This window comes from Neoarthrinium moseri, assembly GCF_022829205.1.
Source record: "Neoarthrinium moseri strain CBS 164.80 chromosome Unknown scaffold19_Wmoseri_CBS_16480, whole genome shotgun sequence".
In the NCBI taxonomy this organism is placed as follows: Eukaryota; Fungi; Ascomycota; class Sordariomycetes; order Amphisphaeriales; family Apiosporaceae; genus Neoarthrinium; species Neoarthrinium moseri.
Window position 1 is genome coordinate 288315 of NW_026055133.1, and position 19786 is coordinate 308100.

A 19786-nucleotide genomic window follows, 5' to 3' on the forward strand; every position below is an offset into this window, starting at 1 on the left:
CAAGCACTACTACTTCGCGTTGCTTCTTTCTGTCCTTTTCAAACCCACAAAGATTTCACAGTCGCGTGTCGATCCTTTCCAACGCATGCTGCCAGGTTTAACGCTATCACAGCCACCCTCTGGAACCATCGTCTGATCGGACGAAAATCCTACCGCACCATCATGGCTCACAAAGAGGCCAAACAGTCCTCATTCCGTGCAACGCGCACTCCCTATGATCTGGGCATGGCACAACCTTCGTCACTTCTCGCCGGATCTCGGTCCTTCGAGATGAGAAGTGAACCCCAGGTAGTCGGCCAGCATACCATCAGACGGGCTTTCGGCTTGGAGGTCACCATTGCTCGATTGGAGGAGAACATCGCACACTTGCAAGCTGAGAACTCTGCTCTTCGAGCTGAAAATAGTGAGCTGAAGGAGCTGTTCCCAATTGATCCCATCTCCTTCAACATCAACCCACAGCCCCCCATTGCCAAGCCCGTGCTTTCCACGACCGATCTCTTATTTGATCGCTCCGAGAACGCTCTTACAACCTACAACTCCGTTGTTCCCCCCCGAGAGCGCCTCGATATTATACGCGACATCGGTGAGACCTTGACAAGCTCAGCTTCCTCGACGTGCGCGGCGTCATCAGAACCAAACCCCGCCAGATATCAGAAGGTCTCAGACTTCATGGCTGGTAAACTAGTGGAATCTTACTCACCTCCGGATACTGATCCTTCCAGCACTTGCTGTCTAGAGTCTAGTATCATATTTGACCACGCCTCTGAAAACTCCTATGCTGAGAAACGCCACAGCTGGCTCAAGTCCTATGACCCCACGGCGCGGAATCCACTCCATCAACCCCAGACAGGTTCGACGTATCTGGCTCGACTTCGAGAGAAGCCCTGGGTCAGCGAATGGAAATTCTTCGGCTTTCCTGGAATAGTTGGTTTTGTGGACACTAACAGCGAGGCAAGCACATTCGACGAATACGAACAAGAGCCGGAACAAAGAGCACAGGATATCCGAGACAATTACAGCGGCTTTGAAGACAACGTGGACCTTCGTGGTGGACTTCTTGAAGATTGGGAAGCCGCCGTTATGCTCGGTTTCGCCTCTGAAGCCCAATGGGATGGCTTGAGTGATATGAACCAGCGTTCTTCTCCTTCCTACGCCGACGCTCCTTCCGCGTCCAGCTCAGACAATAGCTATGAGAAAACCTTCAGCGATGCGAGAGTTGACACTGAGGGAAGTGCCAGTACCACGCCGGGTCAGTTGTGGGTCCCGTACGGCAATTTCACACAGACCAAGACCTGGGTTAGCGAGGAGGAGATGGCCCGAGTCCAATACGAGAAGTGCATGGCTAACCTCCGCTACATGGGCTTCGACCGGTTCCCCTTGTATCCCATGACGTTTCAAGAGTGGGTGGCTTGTAAGGCCGAGTGCGCCTACTCTAAGGTGATGCTGGCGAAACGAAAGCTTGACGATATGCAAACTGCTCTCAACAAAGAGCGCGCGAGTGTTGCATCTGGCGATCACTCTAACATCACTTCCCTTGGATCTGATACGCAGCTCGCCGAAAAGCTTCAGCACATTTCTCAGATGGATGAGCACTCCCCTGTACTTGCGCGCCGCACCATTTGGCATCCCGGTTTCACCAGTCAGCCAATTGCTGACTGGCCCAGCTACAAAGAGTTCAAAGCTGAGGGCGACGATCGACAGAAGGGACAGCGAAATTACCGCCGCATGTTGCCATTGCCTAAACCGAGAGAGCCTCACGGTGCTCGTCTTCTCCGCCAGCTCCCCGGTTCCGAGACTCCCACAGATATCCACACACAATACCTTATTCGGCTGTTCGAGCCCGCCTACGGTCTCATGTGTGACGTCTCCCACGCTGCGATGCTCCAGATCAAGGAGCCGAGGCTCTATTCTAAGCTGGACAGGAATACCGAGCAAGAGCTCAATGATGACAGCCTGGACTCATTCACTGGTGGCTTGCTGCAAGAAATTGAGCGCGAGGAACAGATCTCTGACCGCTTTGCAAGTCTGGATATCGGTTTGCATTGAAGTCCTAAACGATGACATCTGAACGCTCATCTTTTCTGAAGCAGTTCAAACAGCACAGTTTGACAATCATTCCATTGGGGAGTCAACGGTTCATTTCGATCCCTACCCTCGCAAAGCGTGGCGACAGAGCATAACACTGGCCTTGCCACTTTCTTTCCACATTCATTCAGGATTTTCCTGAATTCTGGAAATTTCTGACGTTTCGCAATATCGGAACCATGGTTGATAATGACGACGTGCACATCGCAAGAGTGGTCTTTGAGGCGGAACCATATCCTACAATGCCGTATTAGGCAACAGAGACATGGTCTTTCTCATTTAAGGACAAGAAGTGTAGTTTCACTGGAAAATGAGAGAGAAGATGGGGGAAGGGTGATTGAGTTTGATTCTCTTTCGATCATTCTCCATGCATCTGAAGGATGACTGGTGTCTTTCAGCGACAGCTCTGGTCTTGGAAAGGCATTGGAACTTTCTTGAGGCGCCTAGATATACACAGTGACACCACCCTAGGATGAGAACAATGATTCATGATTTCAGGTCACCAACTTCCCGACGTAGGTTGAAACGTCTAACCCCGTTGGCGTCCCTGACACCGTTGGCTTCCTTGACCGAACATGTCTTCCTACCGGCCTCAATCATCTGTCACGTTATAAGATGGTCACCGACGGGGTCTTGACTTGACCAGCAGTCAGAACTGGGGTCTTGACGCTCTATCCGATTCTCTAAGGCTGCTCAGCACATACGACCACAGGTACTAGAGAACCTGTCGTCCCTCTCCCCTTCTCCGATGGATAATGTAGTAACTAAACTCTACTTAGAAGGAAGGGGATCACCACGGCTTGTGGACGTTTAATGTAGTCACTAGCAATACTACGCCAATCAAGCCCTGCGACATCTCCCCACAGCCCACGAACCCACTACGCCCTGCGCTATTTTAGCGATGCATAGCGCTAACACACTGTACATAGTAGAAAGGCCAACGGACCGCCGAACGCCACATTCGCTCTCAGCGGTGCCACTTGTAAAAGTGATTGGAATGCTGGGCTTGGACCAAAGGCACGTACAAAGCGAGTTCGCAACATACCCACCAAAAACTATACTCCCACATCATGCTGGAGTGGCACGACAAGTCATGCCGTCGACTCGACCTAGTGGATTTTGGCGGCGGCAGGACTTGCCTGAGCTGTGGTGCAACGGAAACCACCAATGCGAAATCGACTGTCGACATACTTGGGCGAATATCTCACAGAACTCAGATACGACTGCTTGAGCTCCAGCCAGGCAAATGGGACGACAACCTGATCGGCCGCATCGAGACCAGAACTCTCCCCCTAGCATCTGACTACCTTGCCGTATCATATACATGGGCGGATGAATCAGGAGACGCTACCAAGAGTCATTCGATTGCGGTCAATGGATACGAGCTGCCCATCACCAGAACCTGCCATGGTGCTCTGAGGCGCACTCGCGAGGTGAATTCACCAGTGCTAGTCTGGATCGACGCCGTGTGCATCAACCAAGACGACCCTATAGAGCGCTCTGAGCAGGTTTACTTGATGTCGGACATCTATTCTGCAGCGCAGACCGTCTATATCTGCCTTGGAGAACCCGACGACGTGACCGACGCGCTCTTTGAGGCTGCAGAGACGGGTCGCCTGCTCGATGACCCATTGTTGGATGAAGCATGGAGCATGACGGTCCGAGAGGGCTGGAACCAGCTTTTCTCCAGGCGTTACTTCAGCCGTGTATGGGTGCTTCAGGAAGTCGCTCTGGCGAAGGCCGCGGTTGTAATCTGCGGGAAACATCGAGTGTCTTGGGGCAAGTTTCTGGGTTTCGCTATGAGCGCTGAAGGCTGTTCATACCCTCCCGTCTTGGAGTCAATGGGCGATAGATTCTCCTCTCCCGAGATGGAGTTGTTGCTGTTGGATTGGGCACGTCCGTCGCAAGCTGCGGACCCTCGTGACAAGGTCTACGCCCTGCTTGGCTTTTTGCCCAGGAGGCGCATCGGCACCGTCCATGCAGATTATACCTTGACGACCCCAGAACTCTACATCAAGCTGGCATGGTACCTGGTATCGTCATATGGGTGGTGCGCTGTGCTCCAAAGGGCCGGCAGAAACCAACAAAAGTTGCAGCGCCTACCATCCTGGGTGCCCGACTGGAGTTCGCCTAGCGTTGGACCCTTGACAGGTGTAGCTTGGTGCAGCCACGCTAGGAACGAGGCTCCACAGGGCTGTGAGACCGAGAGAACGATCAATATCAGTGGCATTGTACCGTCCAGATGGCTCCAGCCATTGCCATCTCTAGATTTCTTTGACGGCACGCCCATTTCTGGAGCTCCTGTCCAGTTCAAATGCTTTCTGAGTCCAGGAAATGCCCCAACAGGTTCGTATCTATGTTTGCCCAAGGAGTGGGTCCTCAACAAGCTGAACTTGAGAGCGAGCGCAATAGACCCCTCTTACCTCCAAACGAACCATTTCATAGTAAGTCTTGATTCAACAGCAGTTGCCAACAGCTATAGTTTGAGGAGTTGTACGCCATATGAAGAGTCACGTCTGGTGTTTATACCGATACGGGTTGCAGCTCAGCTACTGACCCAGAGAGCTTCGCGTCTTCGGACAGTCACCTCCTCTGCGCGCGTTGACAGAGGCAACTTCTTGGTTCAAGTTGCGATGGCTGGTGAAAGGATGGGTACGGACCATGTGAATAACCCAGAGTTCTCGTATCTTGTGAGTTTGGCGAATCGCACATCATTCCGCCAAACCTTCGCCGAGGAGGGCATTTGGAAGAGTTTATACGAAGCGGGTGAACTGAAGTTCACTGAGAGATTCCCAGAAGTTTTAGAAGACCCGGATTTCATTCTTCTGAATGATGCCTGGTGGCGGCTTATGGTCAAATGCTTCCTGGTAGATGAGATGAAAGTCACTATTTGCTGACATGAGAAGCTATTGAGGGTAGCCATGGCTATCTCTCAAATTTACAAGATACCTCTGCTCCCCTTTTCTTCACATGTGGTAGCTACGAGAATGTAGAAAAGAAAGGTCACAATCACTAGAGTATTAGTACCTCGGCGAGGTGCATACGGTGCGATGCAAGTGATATGTTAACGCCTTACTCCGATGCTTGGCAGTGTATTTCCTAGGTATTCAAAATGTAGGTCTCCGATCACGGCTAAACTCCTGACAATTCTCACTTGCTCCGCAGAAGTACGGTGGCCTTTCAAAAACCCTTGTATCTCGTCCCAATTGCAAACTGGTCGCTGTCATATTCAAAGTCCTCTGCTCGAGCCTGGAATGAAGCTGGTGTTGTCGATGCACATGTGAACCGGACCTTGGTGAGTAAAGCCTGTCGTAGTCCGGCTCTTGCTCCCTCCATTTCGGTGTCGAGTACGCTTGCCAGCCCTAGCCGGCCACAGTCTGAGGTCATGTGTTTATAGCCGCGACGGATGACCAAGCCATATCCCACAGTCCCATTTCTTACTCTAGAACCATCTGAGAATGCAATGTGGCTTGCCGGTCCTGTCTCGAGCCACACTTTGAAAGCTTCTACTATTACTTGTTTTCTTTGTAACAGGATCTTCTCCTGGGACCATGGCAGGTACTGTGGTTGCAGGGAAGAAAGCCTCGCACATTAGATGTCGGTTTGGGAGAGGAGCAACGGTCACGAAGTTCGATTGCACTCCAAGTTCATATCTTAGACAAAAGATTTGGGTGTTCATCAAAGTCCACAAGACATCATTCACTCACGAACAGATTCGCACTTAAGTCCTAAGAGCGGGTAGCTGCTCGGTTGCTTGGCGCAAGGTGTATTGTTGCTCCATAGCCAAATCATGATGTATCTAGCAACTCTCGCGTTTCCGAATGCGTCCAACCCTCAAGATGCTTATGCGAAGGACCACAACTCATCTTATTCCATTTCCGAATGGTGGCTGTCCTCGCCAACGACCCAAATGCTTCGTGGCCCAGTTCGGTGCACCTCGATGATACATTAGGTCTAGAGTTCAGTCCGACTCATAGTCCGAGTCGAGGTCTGCGTATGACCTAGATGTTTTTGTATTAATATTTGCGTGTTCAACAAAATGAATGAGTTAGGTGGGAGTCAGCCATGATCCTGGTTGATGAGGTACTTACTTCTCAAGACGGTTGGTCGTATGGAAAAGGTCGCCAGCCGCGTCTTTGATAGAGGTTCTGAGGAAGATCGGCGGCTTATCGATAATCTCGACGGTGTTGATCTCGCCTTTTCCGAAATTGCCGATCCAGAAAATCCCACCGTCCGATACCACCCGACGGTATGCATCCTCATCGAGGCATCGTGGGTAGTATCGAGGGTAAGGATTCTCAGGAATTGGCTCCATCCAGGTACGTCGACAGCTGTTACTGTACCTGATCTCCAGGGCCTCGGCCAGCATGGTTCTGAGCTTGAATTGCTCGGCGATCATTAGGATAAGACCTTTCCAGGTCAGTGGCTTCTCGATCACAATGGCGCGGGCCTCGTAAACGATGGCTACTACCACAGCCATGGCAATGAACTCGGGTTGACCTGACGTGGGGCGCAATCCGGTAAGGAAATGTGTGATGTTAAGGTGAAGAGATGCGGCTCTATGCAGAAAGTGTCGGTGATGGGCAGGAGGTGTACGATGATACCGATGAGAGAGGCTTGTGGTAGCCTGATCTGCGTCTGATCGATTTACCGCGGTGCTATCTGATCTCGCAAGTAGCGGGTGGACGAAAGAAAAAGAAAAGAAGATCAAGTTTGGGTCCAACAGGGGAGGGTTTTATAGTGCCCTGAGTGCTAGAGGAAGTGAAGTGAATGGTTGCCCGGTTAATGTGAATGGTGTCAGGTCAGTGGGTCGAGGTGAATGACAACGGGTGAATGATAAAAAGTGAATACACAGAAGTGAATCGGTACAGGTAAATGGTAACTGGTAAGTCGATGGCTGGCATTGTTAAACGCCCTCACTGGATATCCAGTATTGATGGTTGTAACAGGTCGCCAGCATAATCTCAGCTTCACAGGGGTATTATTGACCACTGGCCGAAAGGGTCCAACCCGCTCAATTCATTCAAATTCAATCATGGAACCAGGCGGAGAAATTTGTGTGAATCTAAATGATTAGATTCTATCTGGTCACGCTAGGATCGATCCAGCACCTATAAGATTTACCAAAGTACTCTGCAAAAACCATAATTATGTGCAAAAGCGCACCCTGAAACTCCGTAACACAACACGTGACTAAACGATGCCTTCGCTTCAAAGTCCGGAAACGACGTTTTTCTTCGTTCATGAGGGCAGCCTCAGGTCTGACGGGGTTGAAGATTTGCATGTGTGTGCCTAGCGAGACGAACGGGGCAAGATAGTTATGAGCTGGCATAGGAGGTACTTGCCGTTCAAGTCCATCGTTAGGCTCGAAGTCAACTCTTCCAGCCGCCTCTTCGATCGAAGTGCTAAGAAACTTAGGTCGGTCGGTAGATATCTGCACGTTATCAATCTCTCCTTGGCCGAAGTTGCCGACCCAGGAGACTCCGCCCTCGCGGAGCCAATCTTTGTAAAACTCGCTGCTGAAGGCCTTCGGGTAGTTCCTATTCGAAACGTGGACAGTCGGCTGCTCGGGCCAACTGATGCGGCAGTCCTGAGTGTATCGGACTCCGAGCAACTCAACTTGCTCGGTTGTCAGACCAAAGAGGTCCTCAATCTTCATAATGAGTCCCTTCAAAAGCAAGGATTTCTCGATCACTACGGCTCTGCTGATGAACACGATAGCTATGACGAAAGTCATAGTGATGATAGACGGCTTGAGTAAGTATTCGCGGTCGTATTGTGAGATGAGACGTGAAGTGCGGCAAACCGCTTGCAAGAACGGGTGATATGAGGTGAGGGTGGAACAAGGCGATAGACAGCTGAATAGAATTGCGGTTGGCGACGCTTTTGATGACGTGGCAAAGAGTGGCGAATTGCAATGGTGCATTTAAGGCTCGAGTTGGTGATACTGATACGACCTTCAAAGCAGGGTGCAGGGCAAGAAAGAAGAGGAATTCAAGTTCAGCCCCAGAGTGTATAACCTTGTAGTAGTCAAACGTGATTCCTTGGTATGGCCTGGTCCGCTAATATTAATGGTCGCTCCAGGCAACCGCGAAAGATTCACCTACCTGGGTGAATATATAGCGGTTATAGAAAAGAACATCCCATCGCCAGTAACTATACAACAAGTCCCACAAATGGCTTCACCTTGGCTCATCTCCTCATGTTAATATTCAAATTCTCCTTTATAACGCAGCGGACAGGCTGAAGTTCTCTAGACTTATAGTGGTTGGATACTCGACGTCTTTGGCCCAGGACAAGCGGTAGTCCACTCCGAAAAAGAAAATAAACTTACACCAAGGGCCTCAGTGACGACGCCTAGACTGAACCGACTGGTTATCTTTCGGCTGAAGGCTTTGGTAGGCTACGGTATGGCATTTCTAGACGGTGGCTATGGAGTCAACCATGCTGAACTGAGATGATCTACTGAGCCGAGGGTCTCGTAGAACTCGGAGAACGTGGGACTATAGCGGTAAATGGGATGAACAGGTGATGGAGGCGCTTAAGAGGAGTGTGAGCAGAGTAGCTAGGAACTCAGAACAATGGGGCATTTTCAACGTGAATAAGTACCTGGCTGTTACGCCAGTTTGCATGTACAAAATAGAAAGATTTCCCCAAGATATCTATCTCTATTTGTCACCAGTATTATTTGTGTGATTTGCAACGATCCGCAATCATCCAACGTCTCTAAGCAAGGACAAAACCCTATACAAAAGTGGCGATATGTGCAAAATGACTCACCACAAAGGTCTGAGCAATCTAACAAATGACAGATGCCGATGGCTGAAATGAGCAATCTGGATTGTTCTACCTTTTTAGGGTGCTACGAATTTAAATTCAAACTGGACCCTCAGTTGAGACAGGACATCCCCGTATCTCAGATTCAAGCCGCTGTTTATTCTTACCGACTTTGATAAAGCATTTATATTGTTATGAGGTTTCAGGTTCGTTCTCCTTTACTATCTGCATGTAGCTGATTATTGGCAATGACAAGTCTATAGAGGCTAATTCTGGGCGCATCAGTTTCCGGAATTTGCGCAATGCAGCTGATATTACCAGTATCTGGCTGCAGCTTATTACATGTGCACACTCTAGTCGCACATGCGGTTATGACTACATGCACTCGTTTACGGTTCTTTCTTTTAGCAACCTCATGAATGTCTTTGACTTCTATCATACGCGTAATCTGAAGGTCTACTGCCTTGCTCTACAAAGATTATGGTATACTACACCTTTGCTTTCCGTAACGCCAAAAGGGGCAGAGAATGAAAGACAAGAGTCGCCCTGGAAGGTCCTCATCAAACTGGCCACTTGTTTTGTATGACGAAACGAGACTGACTCTTCCTTCGCGACACCGCACTTGTTGCCGTGTCTGAATCGTCGCTTACAACCAACAGCTTTTGCAAGCCAATGAGAGGTTTTTTTTCTCGTGACACGTGATTAGTTTGATTTAGCAATACCAAAAAGCGCCATTTCCCCGCAGCCTCTGGCTTGGAGATTTACTGCACCTGCGCACCCGCTAAATGGAGACCTTCATCAATGCCGCCATGAGAAGGTGGCCCACGGCTCTTACACGGGAATTGGAGGGGTTCAAATATACATTTATCAAGCTTGCTTTCAAACCAAACTTCCGACTAAGCGACGCTGGCCCACAAGGTGAAGATGCGATTAAAGCATGGAAAACCACCCTCCACGAAATCTTTTTCCTAGGGGGTGGTCCGCCTTGTTGGGATGGATTGCGTTCCGAGACGCATTGGGGCAGAATATCAGGAACACAGAACGAAATACTGATTGCAACAGGTGAGCACCAACGTTGATTAATTGTTTCGTCGTTCAGCTTATTCGTTACAACTTAGGCCGCGCTGGGCCTGATATGGCTACCCTCTACCCACCACCACTTATATCAGCGAATGGCGAGCCAAATGTATTTCTGCCTCTTGCACGATTTCTCATTACTGCTCCCAAAATCATCAACGTGTGTTGGCAGTTCCCGTTGTTCTCTCCAACGGTTGAGAGGTGGAATTTTGCATGTGATTTAAATCTGTTCCACTTGCCTGTCACGGATGGTGGAAAAGAAACGGACCTTGTTCGTTGGCTAGACCAGGCTACAATCATTCCTGTTGGTCACGAATCTGGCACAGATATGGAGTCCTTCAATCGTGGTGTACTTTATTCACGCGAGGGTGTTGCACGAAGTCTTGAAAGGGACAAAGATCACGATGGGCTCGAAAACAAGGAGACGTATGTGCATTGGACACACTGGAAAAACAGAGAGGTGAGTGAAAGTTACAAGAATCATGCTCAGAAGAATATGGGCCTGGGTACGTCATTGCCTGATGACGCGTACGAAATCTTCATTAGTCAAAAATTTGCGCTCGTGGAAAGACAAGATGGCGTCATTCGTGAAGAGATTCAAGTTGATTTCAAAAGATGGATGGAAATCTGGGCAGGAGACGTTGAGTTTGCAGCAGAATATCCGGGGAGCGTCCCGACACATGAACCCCACGGCAAGGATTGCCACCAATGTGCACCCTGGGCGGGATATTTGGAGAATTCTTGGAGCAGAGCTTCCACCTGGCCGGATTTTAACAACGATCCACCTTAAGAATTATAGGACTAAACCCGCATTGAATGCGATTGATGCAGAGATGATGAGGTTGTTCAAATTAACACCAAAATGTAAGGAGCATCGCTGCAATCTGGTCTGATCTGGGGCATAGCCTCAGGAAGGAAAAAGGACGGGCCGAGGAATATATGCTGACGTTGTACGTATTCTTTCCATATCAACTCGAAGATGCCAAGTGACCAGACCCCACATGGCCTATTGCATGAGTACACAAATCTTTCACACTCTGTGCAAGCTCTCTGTATGCCTAGGTTTTGAGTGGAGCAGCTCGTCCGTTAGACCAGTCAAAATTATCGTAAAACATGGCATTGGCAAATAATTCATATGCGTCAGGGGTTCTCCGGGCACGGTCGGGTGTGAACCTGGCAAGGTTCACAATGTTATCCCAACCGTACGATTTCTCAGGGTCACCGTTTGGGAGCGTCTTAGGTCGCCCTTGAGCATCGATGGCGTCAAAGTCTTGTCCTACATACTATTTAGCGATAGAAGCGACTGTATCAAGCTTTGTGAAGGACTCGCCATCTAGTAGTAAGTGAACCCACTGCAATATTAGTGGTTAGATTTCTTCTAGGAGATGAATCGAAATATTACGTACCTCGTGGACCCACATTTCAGCAATAGTGCGATGGTTTCCAATTGGATCACCTGTTTGTATATGATCTTTCTCATCAGTAATGGTTGCCTTTACATCAGTCTTAGATTCTAGGGTGTCAAGACAGAATGTAATCGCGGAGAAGCCAAAAATGGTGAAGGCAAGATTGTCTGGTCCACATGGGTCGTTGAAATTCGCATTTTTAGAATCTCCGAGTTTGTTGTCAGGAATCGAGTATAACCAGGCTGGCGCATCTAGAAATTTGAATACATTTTTAGTGACTCATCGTATCTCATGGCCTGGTTTGCTGTATTACCTTCGTGGGGGTGGGTAATGGAAATTGATCTTTTCGGATCTTCGGTGTCAGTCGGGTCCTCGTCCGTTGGATGCAACATTTTTCGCCAGCCTGAAGAGCAATATACGCTTGAAGGGGGGCCAAGTACCCCGTTGAGATGAGGTAAGGCGCGGATATCCTTTTGCAGTGACTCAAAGTTATCTTTCTAAGTGATTAGCTGAATACCATCAGGTAACGAGTACATTGGGCATAGAGGACCTTTACAAAGATAACTCTTCCATGCAAGTTGATACTGACCTCGAATTCTCCTTATAGCCTGCCCCGTGGACCTGTCTTATGCGGCGCAAACAGGGCTTCGAGTGTTCGACCAATTCGATTCCATCTCAAGACGCCTAAACGGTCTTGTTTTGGTTCTGGCTTTGGTGCAATGAAAAAGTTGAGGCTAGTTTTTGCTGCCTCTACAGCCATGAAAGCCTCACTGTATGAAGTCTTCAGGAGATCCTCAAAGCCTTGGCATGCACCGTTGTCTCTGGTGTCAAAATTGACCCGGTATTGCTTCGGCAAATCGTCTGGAACACCGGGAGTACCTGTATCAATGGCGTGACTGATAGGGAGCAGTATTGCGAAAACGAGGGTGAAATGCATCTTGAATCTTGTGAATAAATGCGGTAATGATGCGGTAAGAATATTGAAGTGGGAGATGAGAAGTTTTAGGAGTGATGAGGCACGCCGCAATGAGACCACCAAGGGTCAAGAGACAAACTCTTCATTTATATACTTAGTTATTGTTGGCTTCATAATTAGGAGTACAGTGATGGCCATATCAGGGGTATTTTAAGCATCGTTGCCGTCCTCCAGGAGCCCGGTGTCTTTGACTGTCAGATGCAAGGACGAGGGCTGCAAGGACATAACCAACAAATCGTGGCGCAGAGCCAACTCTCACATAGAAAATACACTCATTCGGTAAAGATCTCTCAAAATGTATTCCTAACATCTATGTTGGCGGTTAATCCTTACTTTACATAGATGCACCGGAATAGCTGTGAACTATATTTAGGGCGCTGACATCGCGCCCTCGACAAGCAGACCAACTAGCCCCGTGCCACATCGGCCAATCCCCAACCCAGAAGGATTCAACATATCATACTTAATATTTCCGGGACGGAAGGAATGGAACCAACAAGTCCGCAAGCTCGTCATTGCCCCGAGTTATTGCTTCAAATATTAAAACAATCTACCATCCTCCGCTGTCCTCCTCTCCATTCTCTTTCCCGAAAACCAAGTAGAAAGGCTTCCAGGACTTATTTTCTCCAATTATGGCATTTCATCTGATGCGCCATTCCTACGGCACTCTTCTCTTCGTTGTTTCGGTGATTAATGCCAAGCCACAGGCTGATAATGGACCACCGACTTGCAAAATAGAGTTCGTTTCCTCTGCACAATGTCGATGATATCGCAACTAAACTCTTCAGCTTCTTTGAGAACAGCCTTCGCCCAGCCTGCCATTGCTTAGGCTTCGACATGCCGTTTCCACTTCTAGATAGTCCCTCTTCTCCCAAAGCATGTTCATATACTGCTTTGCCTGACAACCCGTCTTCCACCGCTTCCTTGGAAGGTGAAAGTAGTTTTACTGCCTCACTGACTACTTTTACCAATGCCGAAGGTAGTCCAATGACAGGGTTCATTCAAACCACAAAAGATTCTGTCGGGATCGTATCAACCTTGACTGCAACAGCAGACGGTGCTACTGGAGGAGAACCTGTGGAAACGCGAACCCAAACCCAACCCATGCCTTCTTCTTTGCCTTCCACGACAGCGACTGCTTCCTTGCCTGCCGTTATCACAACAGTGATAGGTGGGAAGACTGAGAAATTCTCGCACACTGTGTTCCCTGATATGTCCACAATCACGGCTCCCGTCACCGTAACTACTCTACTCTTCAAGACAAATTCCGACAGCACGACTACTACTTCTATCCCAATTGGTAAGTGAACTTCGCTACCCTCTTGCTGGCAGAATCAACAGGGCTATCAAGCCTCAGCTAGCCCAAAGTACCATCATGGGGGTTTGCAATTATTTCCTTTCTTGCCAAGGTTTTTTTTTTTTCTTTTCCCGGTTTTTGAAACAACATAGCTTACTGGATAACTCGTTAGTAATCGGACCTGGAGGTCTTGGTTATATTGGACCAGAAGGCCCACTGCCTTTTGAGGTCCCTTTTCCCACTGTGGGTCCTGGGCCTCCTCCCGGAGGTCCCCCGAATGGTAAGATATCTTTCCGTTCTACACCTTTCTTGAGTCATGAGGCATGCTTCATGTCGAATTTGAAGTCAAAACTCTTGGGAGTGTCCCATAGGCACCATACCCCTTAAAGGCCTTTTCTCTTTGGCAATTGCTCACTCTAAGATTCATAAGGTGGCTCGGGCGGCGGACAACCAGACCCTACTGGCCCGCCTCCTGGAGGTTCCCCAGGTGGCGGTGGCTCAGGCGGTGGTGACCCGGACCCTACTGGCCCGCCTCCCGGTGGTTCTCCAGGTGGTGGCGGTTCAGGAAGTGGTGATCCGGACCCTACTGGTCCCCCGCCTGGGGGGTCTCCCGGTGGTGGTGATTCAGGCGGCGGCAATCCAGACCCGGCGCCGACTCGGGAGCCAGACCCGACAGCTTCAACAACATCATCATGTACTGCCAACGAAGCATCATATTGTACCGCCAGTTGCATTGATACAGGGAACACCAGAACTTGCACGACGACGGTATGCGAAACGATCACGGCATGTAGCGTAACTGCCACCACCACCAGCGTCACCACAACGAGCATTCCTGGGGGCGCTCCCAACCGTTACCCAAGACGTTGAGACGACCAGGCCAACGAATGATGTTGTAGATGCTGCTGTGCAACTTTACCTCACCTCCTTGTATAGTAGTCTGGGATACCTTGACGCTACAGAAGGTTCTCCATCACAATCAAGTGGAACAGGTGTGGGTCCACAGCCAACTACAACTAATACGAATCAACCGCCATCGGGGCCACCCTCATGTAAACAGCCATCCGACTGCCCCAAAGACAGTTGCGCCTCGGACAAAATCCCAGCATGCCCTTCGGGAACATGTTCGTGCGGGCCCAAACCTGCGCCAACGCCAACGACTACAGGTGTCTCGCCGCCAACCTCTGCTGAGCCACCTGTAGAGTCTTGCGTGGACCAAAGTCTATCACTTGGGATTGTGGTCTGTGAAAACTACCCATGCCCCGAAGGCAGGAGGGCGGGTTGCGTGGACGGTTTCTGTAAGTGCAATTGGCCTTCTTGTAGGTCAGGAGGTTGTGTGGTGAGCAGAAGAGGGAAACTCGGTACGACATTGAGTAAGGTATATATTACCTCGTCAATGGGATAAGCCTGTTTGTGATCAAAGACTGAGTCGGTATACGAAACAGGAAAACTTTAATGGTCTGGACAATGGGAAATATATCATCCCTCGTTTACTGAGTTATGACGTTTTCGTTATGCAAGTCGTAAAACTGCAAATAATGGCGCGTCTTATACACCCTTCACTACCTTAAGTCCAAGCCCTAAGTCCGGGCGAATTACTGTTACCCTATTAACTATATGCCGCAAGTCCTTTTGCTACATTGGCATATGTCATTACGATTTAATGGATACAGGGACTAAGGCAGATGTCACGAGAGGTATGTCTCAGCTACGCCAAATCCTTCACGCTCAATGAGAGTTTACACTTGAAGTTAGAAAGTTGGGTGCACACTCTATTTAGTTTCGTGGAGCCCGCCGGGAATTCTATGCTGTGGAACACTCACGCAATGGGATTAGATCGGCTCGTACTTGCTGTCTTCAATCACCGGCTTCGTAACTCTAAACGTGTAGGAGCTTTCCGGTTGCGGTAGAATGGTCATAATTTGAGTGACTGCTCACGAGGTGAGAGTTGGAAAACTCAGTCTGAGACGAGGGTATGTAGGAACAGTCATGGGTCTTAAATGAGCCTGCGCAATTGAATTTGCCGCCTGTGCGAGGGAAGATGAGATCGTGGCCAATCGAATCGTTAGAGATCATCACTCAGGTACCCGGCGACGGCTATGTTGCCAGACTTAGCTGACGTGGGATGAATATGTGATTGGTCACCTGATGGTTCGTCAGCAGAGCCGCGGGCTGAGGTAAGACAGGTCAAGAGCTGCACATAGAGGGCGATGCTGACGCCTGTCCACACAATGACCGTAGCAAGCACGTGAGTTTCACGAAAAGGATCTCTAAGAGGCTGCACATGATCATTAGCACCTCAAAATCCAGAAGTAGCAGCTACTGATGTAAGCAATTCCCTATCAGGATTGTGAGCTGACTATTGCCTTCAATTCGGTTTGGCGGCGGTAATTCTTTTGAGTTTACCTAATAGTGGCGGTGGTGATGTAGGGGTTAGACGGCACTGGCCTCACCGGAATACTGCCTTACGGCGCTTGCTCTAGTACCGGGCTGAGCTCATCACACGCACAACCATACGTCTCATACGTGTCCGGAGAGTCACAAAAAGTCCAGAAGGATGTCATTCTCTAGGGTTGCGACGTTGGATGCCGAGGACTGCCAAGTTCTATAAGAAGCCCCCCTTTTCCGCTCAAAAGGTTGTCTATCATCTACAGACAGCACAATCACACACAGACACACACAAATACATATAGAGCCATCTCTAGAGCTCTTCTTTTATCAATCTTCTATCATCGTCATCGACTACTTCAAGAATTTAATAATCACGATGGGTAACTTCACCTGGTACCACGGCCCTTCCTCGGCCTTCCCCCCTATGTCCCAGTGGAAGTCGTTCGAGCAGATCTTCAACGCCAACAAGCCTGAGATGGGCAAGACTGGAGACACCGGTGAGGATATCGGCCGCATTTGGAATGCCGTGAAGGAGTGCGCCAAGATCGGTGTTGAAGAGCGCGTGATCTTTGCCATCATCATGCAGGTAAGTGGCTCTCAGTTTTCGGCTTCGTTTTCGCTAGTAGTCTGTCGCTGACGAGAAATGTGGTTTAGGAGAGCACTGGCAACGTTGGAGTCCGTACCACGACCAACGCCGATGGGCACTTCACTGCCGGGCTCATGCAGTGTGATGGTTCTCCCGGATTCCCTGGCAAGCACGGCCTGACCCAGGTATGTCATGATGTCGCTTGATGATCAGACCCTTCGACAGTGTGCTGATATAAACATTAGGAGCAAATCACCTCCATGGTCCGTGCCGGAACCAACCACTTCAAGGCCAACTTGAAGGAGTTCGGCGACCATGATAATGCCGACACCATCTACAAGGCGCTCCGTGCCTACAACTCTGGCTCTATCAACCCAAACGACCTGAGTGACGGTCGTGGTGCCACTGCTGCCTATGTCAGCGATGTTGCCAACCGTCTCCTCGGGCGCGTCAACTAGACTGACGTTGTAGGGGAGAAGATTCCATCAGAGATCGGGTAGACGTAGCTAGCTTATAGACCACCAATACACTCATTTACTAATTCGCTAAACACTCATCTTGCCGTGAATAGTCGACGTGACGAGAAATGTTGGGCCCATGCCCAGGGTCAATAGCACATCTTGTTCATTTGACAAATGTAATTCGAGGAAGAAGTTACCCAGAGCACGAACGAATCGTGTTCCGCCTCACTTCCCTCCCTTCCCTCCCTTCCATGTTGGTCAGAGGGGGCCCACTGGCAAATTACCATACAAGTGGCGCCGTTGTGGCGGGAAAGTGTTGTTGCACAACATCATGGTGCAGAACGAGTTGTGCAACATGCACAACGTGTACTGCCCCTCCCGTCCTCAGTAGCAGCTCAGACACGTTGGCGCTTTTGATCGCGGTCCTACCAAAGGCACGTGCCATGCGTGTTCCAGTTTTTGGCGCCCCGGCAGACGACGTGCAGGTGACCCGACGCCCTAGCACGCACTAGCAGCAATGGCATGCCTTTAAGGCGAGTTTGCTGAGACGCCCTGAACGCCATCACGGCCTACGGCCAGCGGGTGCCGTCACGTATACTGATCAGATTTAGAGGAATGCATAATTGCGACAACAATGTGCGCGAGCGACTGCCAGCCTTGGCACACTTCCGAGTCTGATGCGATCCTGAAGGATATCTGGACTACAGTGACAATGTCTTCGCATGTTGACAACAGAGAGAAATCCTGGAGCCTCTCAGAGCATTGTTTTAGGGATGTGACGTCCAGCGTTTGCTTTTCTTCGGGTCGGGATGGATTGTCTCACTTGAGGTTCTTCGTGCTTGTGTGGCGTGAACAACTAAGGGAGGGACAACCTTGATTTCTCCCGAATGCAGGACCAAAGGGATGCGAGGGTCGACCGAGCGGCAGCTACTCAAGTTAAAGTGAGAAAGTGAGACTCCAGGGACACTGGATGGCTACTAAGAGAGCAGAATGAGTTCCAGAGGCCACATTTGGTTTTGCGAAAACATGCTGTATCCTCTCACTCCATACTTACCACCATCCTACCCCTCGCACATTCGTTTATGTGCATTTTTCTTCTGGTCCTACTGAGTGAGGCCGGTGTTTTCTGGATATTTCTCATGGCTTTCGGAGCGCTACGGATCACCCGCCCTCCTATCGCGCCAATATCCCTACCCGACCATGCAAAGCCACTTATCATGTCTGCTCCTATCATCCGCTCTCGTCGCACCCTACATGGTTTACTCCTTGCGCTTGTGTTCATCTATGTTTTGTTTCTCACCTCAAAACATGTCGGCCAATCGCAGGGTGAAGTCAGGCACGAAACAGTCAATGACAAGCTACCCGTCGAATCCGACGCACCGAGCCGTTCTGAGCCTGACCGAGTTCCCGAAGACCCTTATATCAAGGACCCGGCCTGCTCATGGATGCCAGATTCTTCAAAAATATTGGTCATAATGAAGACTGGAGCCAGCGAGGCCTTCAACAAAGTCCCGACGCAGCTGATGACCAACCTACGGTGCCTCTCCGACTTCTTGATATTCTCAGACATGAAGCAAACCATCGCTGGGTTGGATATTCTGGATAGTCTCGATACTGTGCTGCCAGAAGCCATGAAAGACAATGAGGATTTCGAGCTTTACCATCGACAGAAGTCCTGCCTAGTGGGCCAAGAACATTGCAACAGTGCCGCCGACAACTCGGCCAGCGGAGCTGGCTGGGAACTCGATAAATACAAGAACGTCCACATAGCGGAGAAGGCCTTTTCCATGCGTCCAGACTATGACTGGTATGTTACTATCGATGCCGACACGTACCTCCTGATACCGAACCTGGTACAATGGCTCAGCACACTGGATTCAAAGAAGAAATGGTATCTTGGAAGCGCCGCCTCATACCAAGGGTTTCCATTCGCACACGGTGGTAGTGGTTACATACTTTCACATGCAGCTTTGCAGGACTTTGCGGGCAACCATCCCGGTATCGCAAATCAATACGACACGAAAATAAAAGAGGTCTGCTGCGGTGACTACATGCTTGCACAGGCACTCAAGGATACTATAGATCTTGGAATCAAGAACGTCGTAAGTACGCTGGGCCATGGATCGCCGATGACAGACTGACGTGAGCAGTGGCCGACGATCAATGGCGAGAAGCCATTCACGATGCCGATCGGACCCCGGCAGTTTTGTGAACCTCTAGTTACCATGCACCACCTCAGCTCCGAGGAAATGTCTTCGTTCTGGGAGTTCGAGCAGCGATTTTACGAATCACAGAAACCCGGACCGGACCGTACTCTACGGGTGAAGGACGTATTTCACGAGTTTGTCAAGCCCCGCCTTCAAGAAAAGCGCGAAGACTGGGATAATCTGAGCGAAGACTGGTTCTACTTCGACCCTGAGGAGAGAAACGACCATACAACCCGCCAGAAAAACCGCCGTAAAAAGGACAGGCTCACGGACCTCGAGAAGGTCGCACACAAGAGCTATGAAGACTGCAGCAAGATGTGCGACTCCAAAGAAGAATGTTTCCAGTTCCGTTTCGAGTATGGCGTCTGTTCCTACGGGAAGGATGTCGTTATTGGAAACCCGAGGAAGAAGAGCAAGGACGAGAAGAGGAGATGGATGAGTGGCTGGAAAGTGGAAAGGGTAGAGGCTTGGTTGGAGAAAAATGATAATTGCGAACATGGCCTCTGGGCAGAACCGCATTGAT

General features: G+C 49.7%; 8 protein-coding genes across 8 annotated transcripts; 6 read left to right on the plus strand and 2 right to left on the minus strand.

Annotated features, from left to right (window-relative positions):
* Positions 1 to 162: 162 nt before the first annotated feature.
* On the plus strand, positions 163 to 2046 carry JN550_005895 (uncharacterized protein; the record flags this gene model as incomplete). The annotated part of the gene is made up of 1 exon (XM_049317573.1): positions 163 to 2046. One exon carries the CDS (start codon positions 163 to 165, stop codon positions 2044 to 2046), a length of 1884 nt encoding a protein of 627 aa, XP_049172138.1.
* A 1109-nt stretch (positions 2047 to 3155) lies between these two features.
* On the plus strand, positions 3156 to 4982 carry JN550_005896 (uncharacterized protein; the record flags this gene model as incomplete). Its single annotated transcript, XM_049317574.1, has 1 exon — positions 3156 to 4982. The coding sequence occupies one exon, from the start codon at positions 3156 to 3158 to the stop codon at positions 4980 to 4982; it is 1827 nt and encodes a 608-aa protein (XP_049172139.1).
* Positions 4983 to 6046: 1064 nt separating this feature from the next.
* Positions 6047 to 7822, minus strand: JN550_005897 (uncharacterized protein; the record flags this gene model as incomplete). Its single annotated transcript, XM_049317575.1, has 3 exons — positions 6047 to 6086; positions 6177 to 6747; positions 7210 to 7822. The coding sequence occupies 3 exons, from the start codon at positions 7820 to 7822 to the stop codon at positions 6047 to 6049; spliced, it is 1224 nt and encodes a 407-aa protein (XP_049172140.1).
* A 1849-nt stretch (positions 7823 to 9671) lies between these two features.
* On the plus strand, positions 9672 to 10729 carry JN550_005898 (uncharacterized protein; the record flags this gene model as incomplete). Its single annotated transcript, XM_049317576.1, has 2 exons — positions 9672 to 9924; positions 9981 to 10729. The coding sequence occupies 2 exons, from the start codon at positions 9672 to 9674 to the stop codon at positions 10727 to 10729; spliced, it is 1002 nt and encodes a 333-aa protein (XP_049172141.1).
* Positions 10730 to 10997: 268 nt separating this feature from the next.
* JN550_005899 (uncharacterized protein) lies at positions 10998 to 12282 on the minus strand (the record flags this gene model as incomplete). The annotated part of the gene is made up of 4 exons (XM_049317577.1): positions 10998 to 11222; positions 11346 to 11596; positions 11659 to 11838; positions 11967 to 12282. The coding sequence occupies 4 exons, from the start codon at positions 12280 to 12282 to the stop codon at positions 10998 to 11000; spliced, it is 972 nt and encodes a 323-aa protein (XP_049172142.1).
* Positions 12283 to 13533: 1251 nt separating this feature from the next.
* JN550_005900 (uncharacterized protein) lies at positions 13534 to 14488 on the plus strand (the record flags this gene model as incomplete). The annotated part of the gene is made up of 3 exons (XM_049317578.1): positions 13534 to 13621; positions 13791 to 13898; positions 14049 to 14488. The coding sequence occupies 3 exons, from the start codon at positions 13534 to 13536 to the stop codon at positions 14486 to 14488; spliced, it is 636 nt and encodes a 211-aa protein (XP_049172143.1).
* A 1897-nt stretch (positions 14489 to 16385) lies between these two features.
* On the plus strand, positions 16386 to 17053 carry JN550_005901 (uncharacterized protein; the record flags this gene model as incomplete). The annotated part of the gene is made up of 3 exons (XM_049317580.1): positions 16386 to 16595; positions 16664 to 16780; positions 16841 to 17053. The coding sequence occupies 3 exons, from the start codon at positions 16386 to 16388 to the stop codon at positions 17051 to 17053; spliced, it is 540 nt and encodes a 179-aa protein (XP_049172144.1).
* A 1220-nt stretch (positions 17054 to 18273) lies between these two features.
* JN550_005902 (uncharacterized protein) lies at positions 18274 to 19785 on the plus strand (the record flags this gene model as incomplete). The annotated part of the gene is made up of 2 exons (XM_049317581.1): positions 18274 to 19158; positions 19207 to 19785. 2 exons carry the CDS (start codon positions 18274 to 18276, stop codon positions 19783 to 19785), a joined length of 1464 nt encoding a protein of 487 aa, XP_049172145.1.
* Position 19786: the final 1 nt, after the last annotated feature.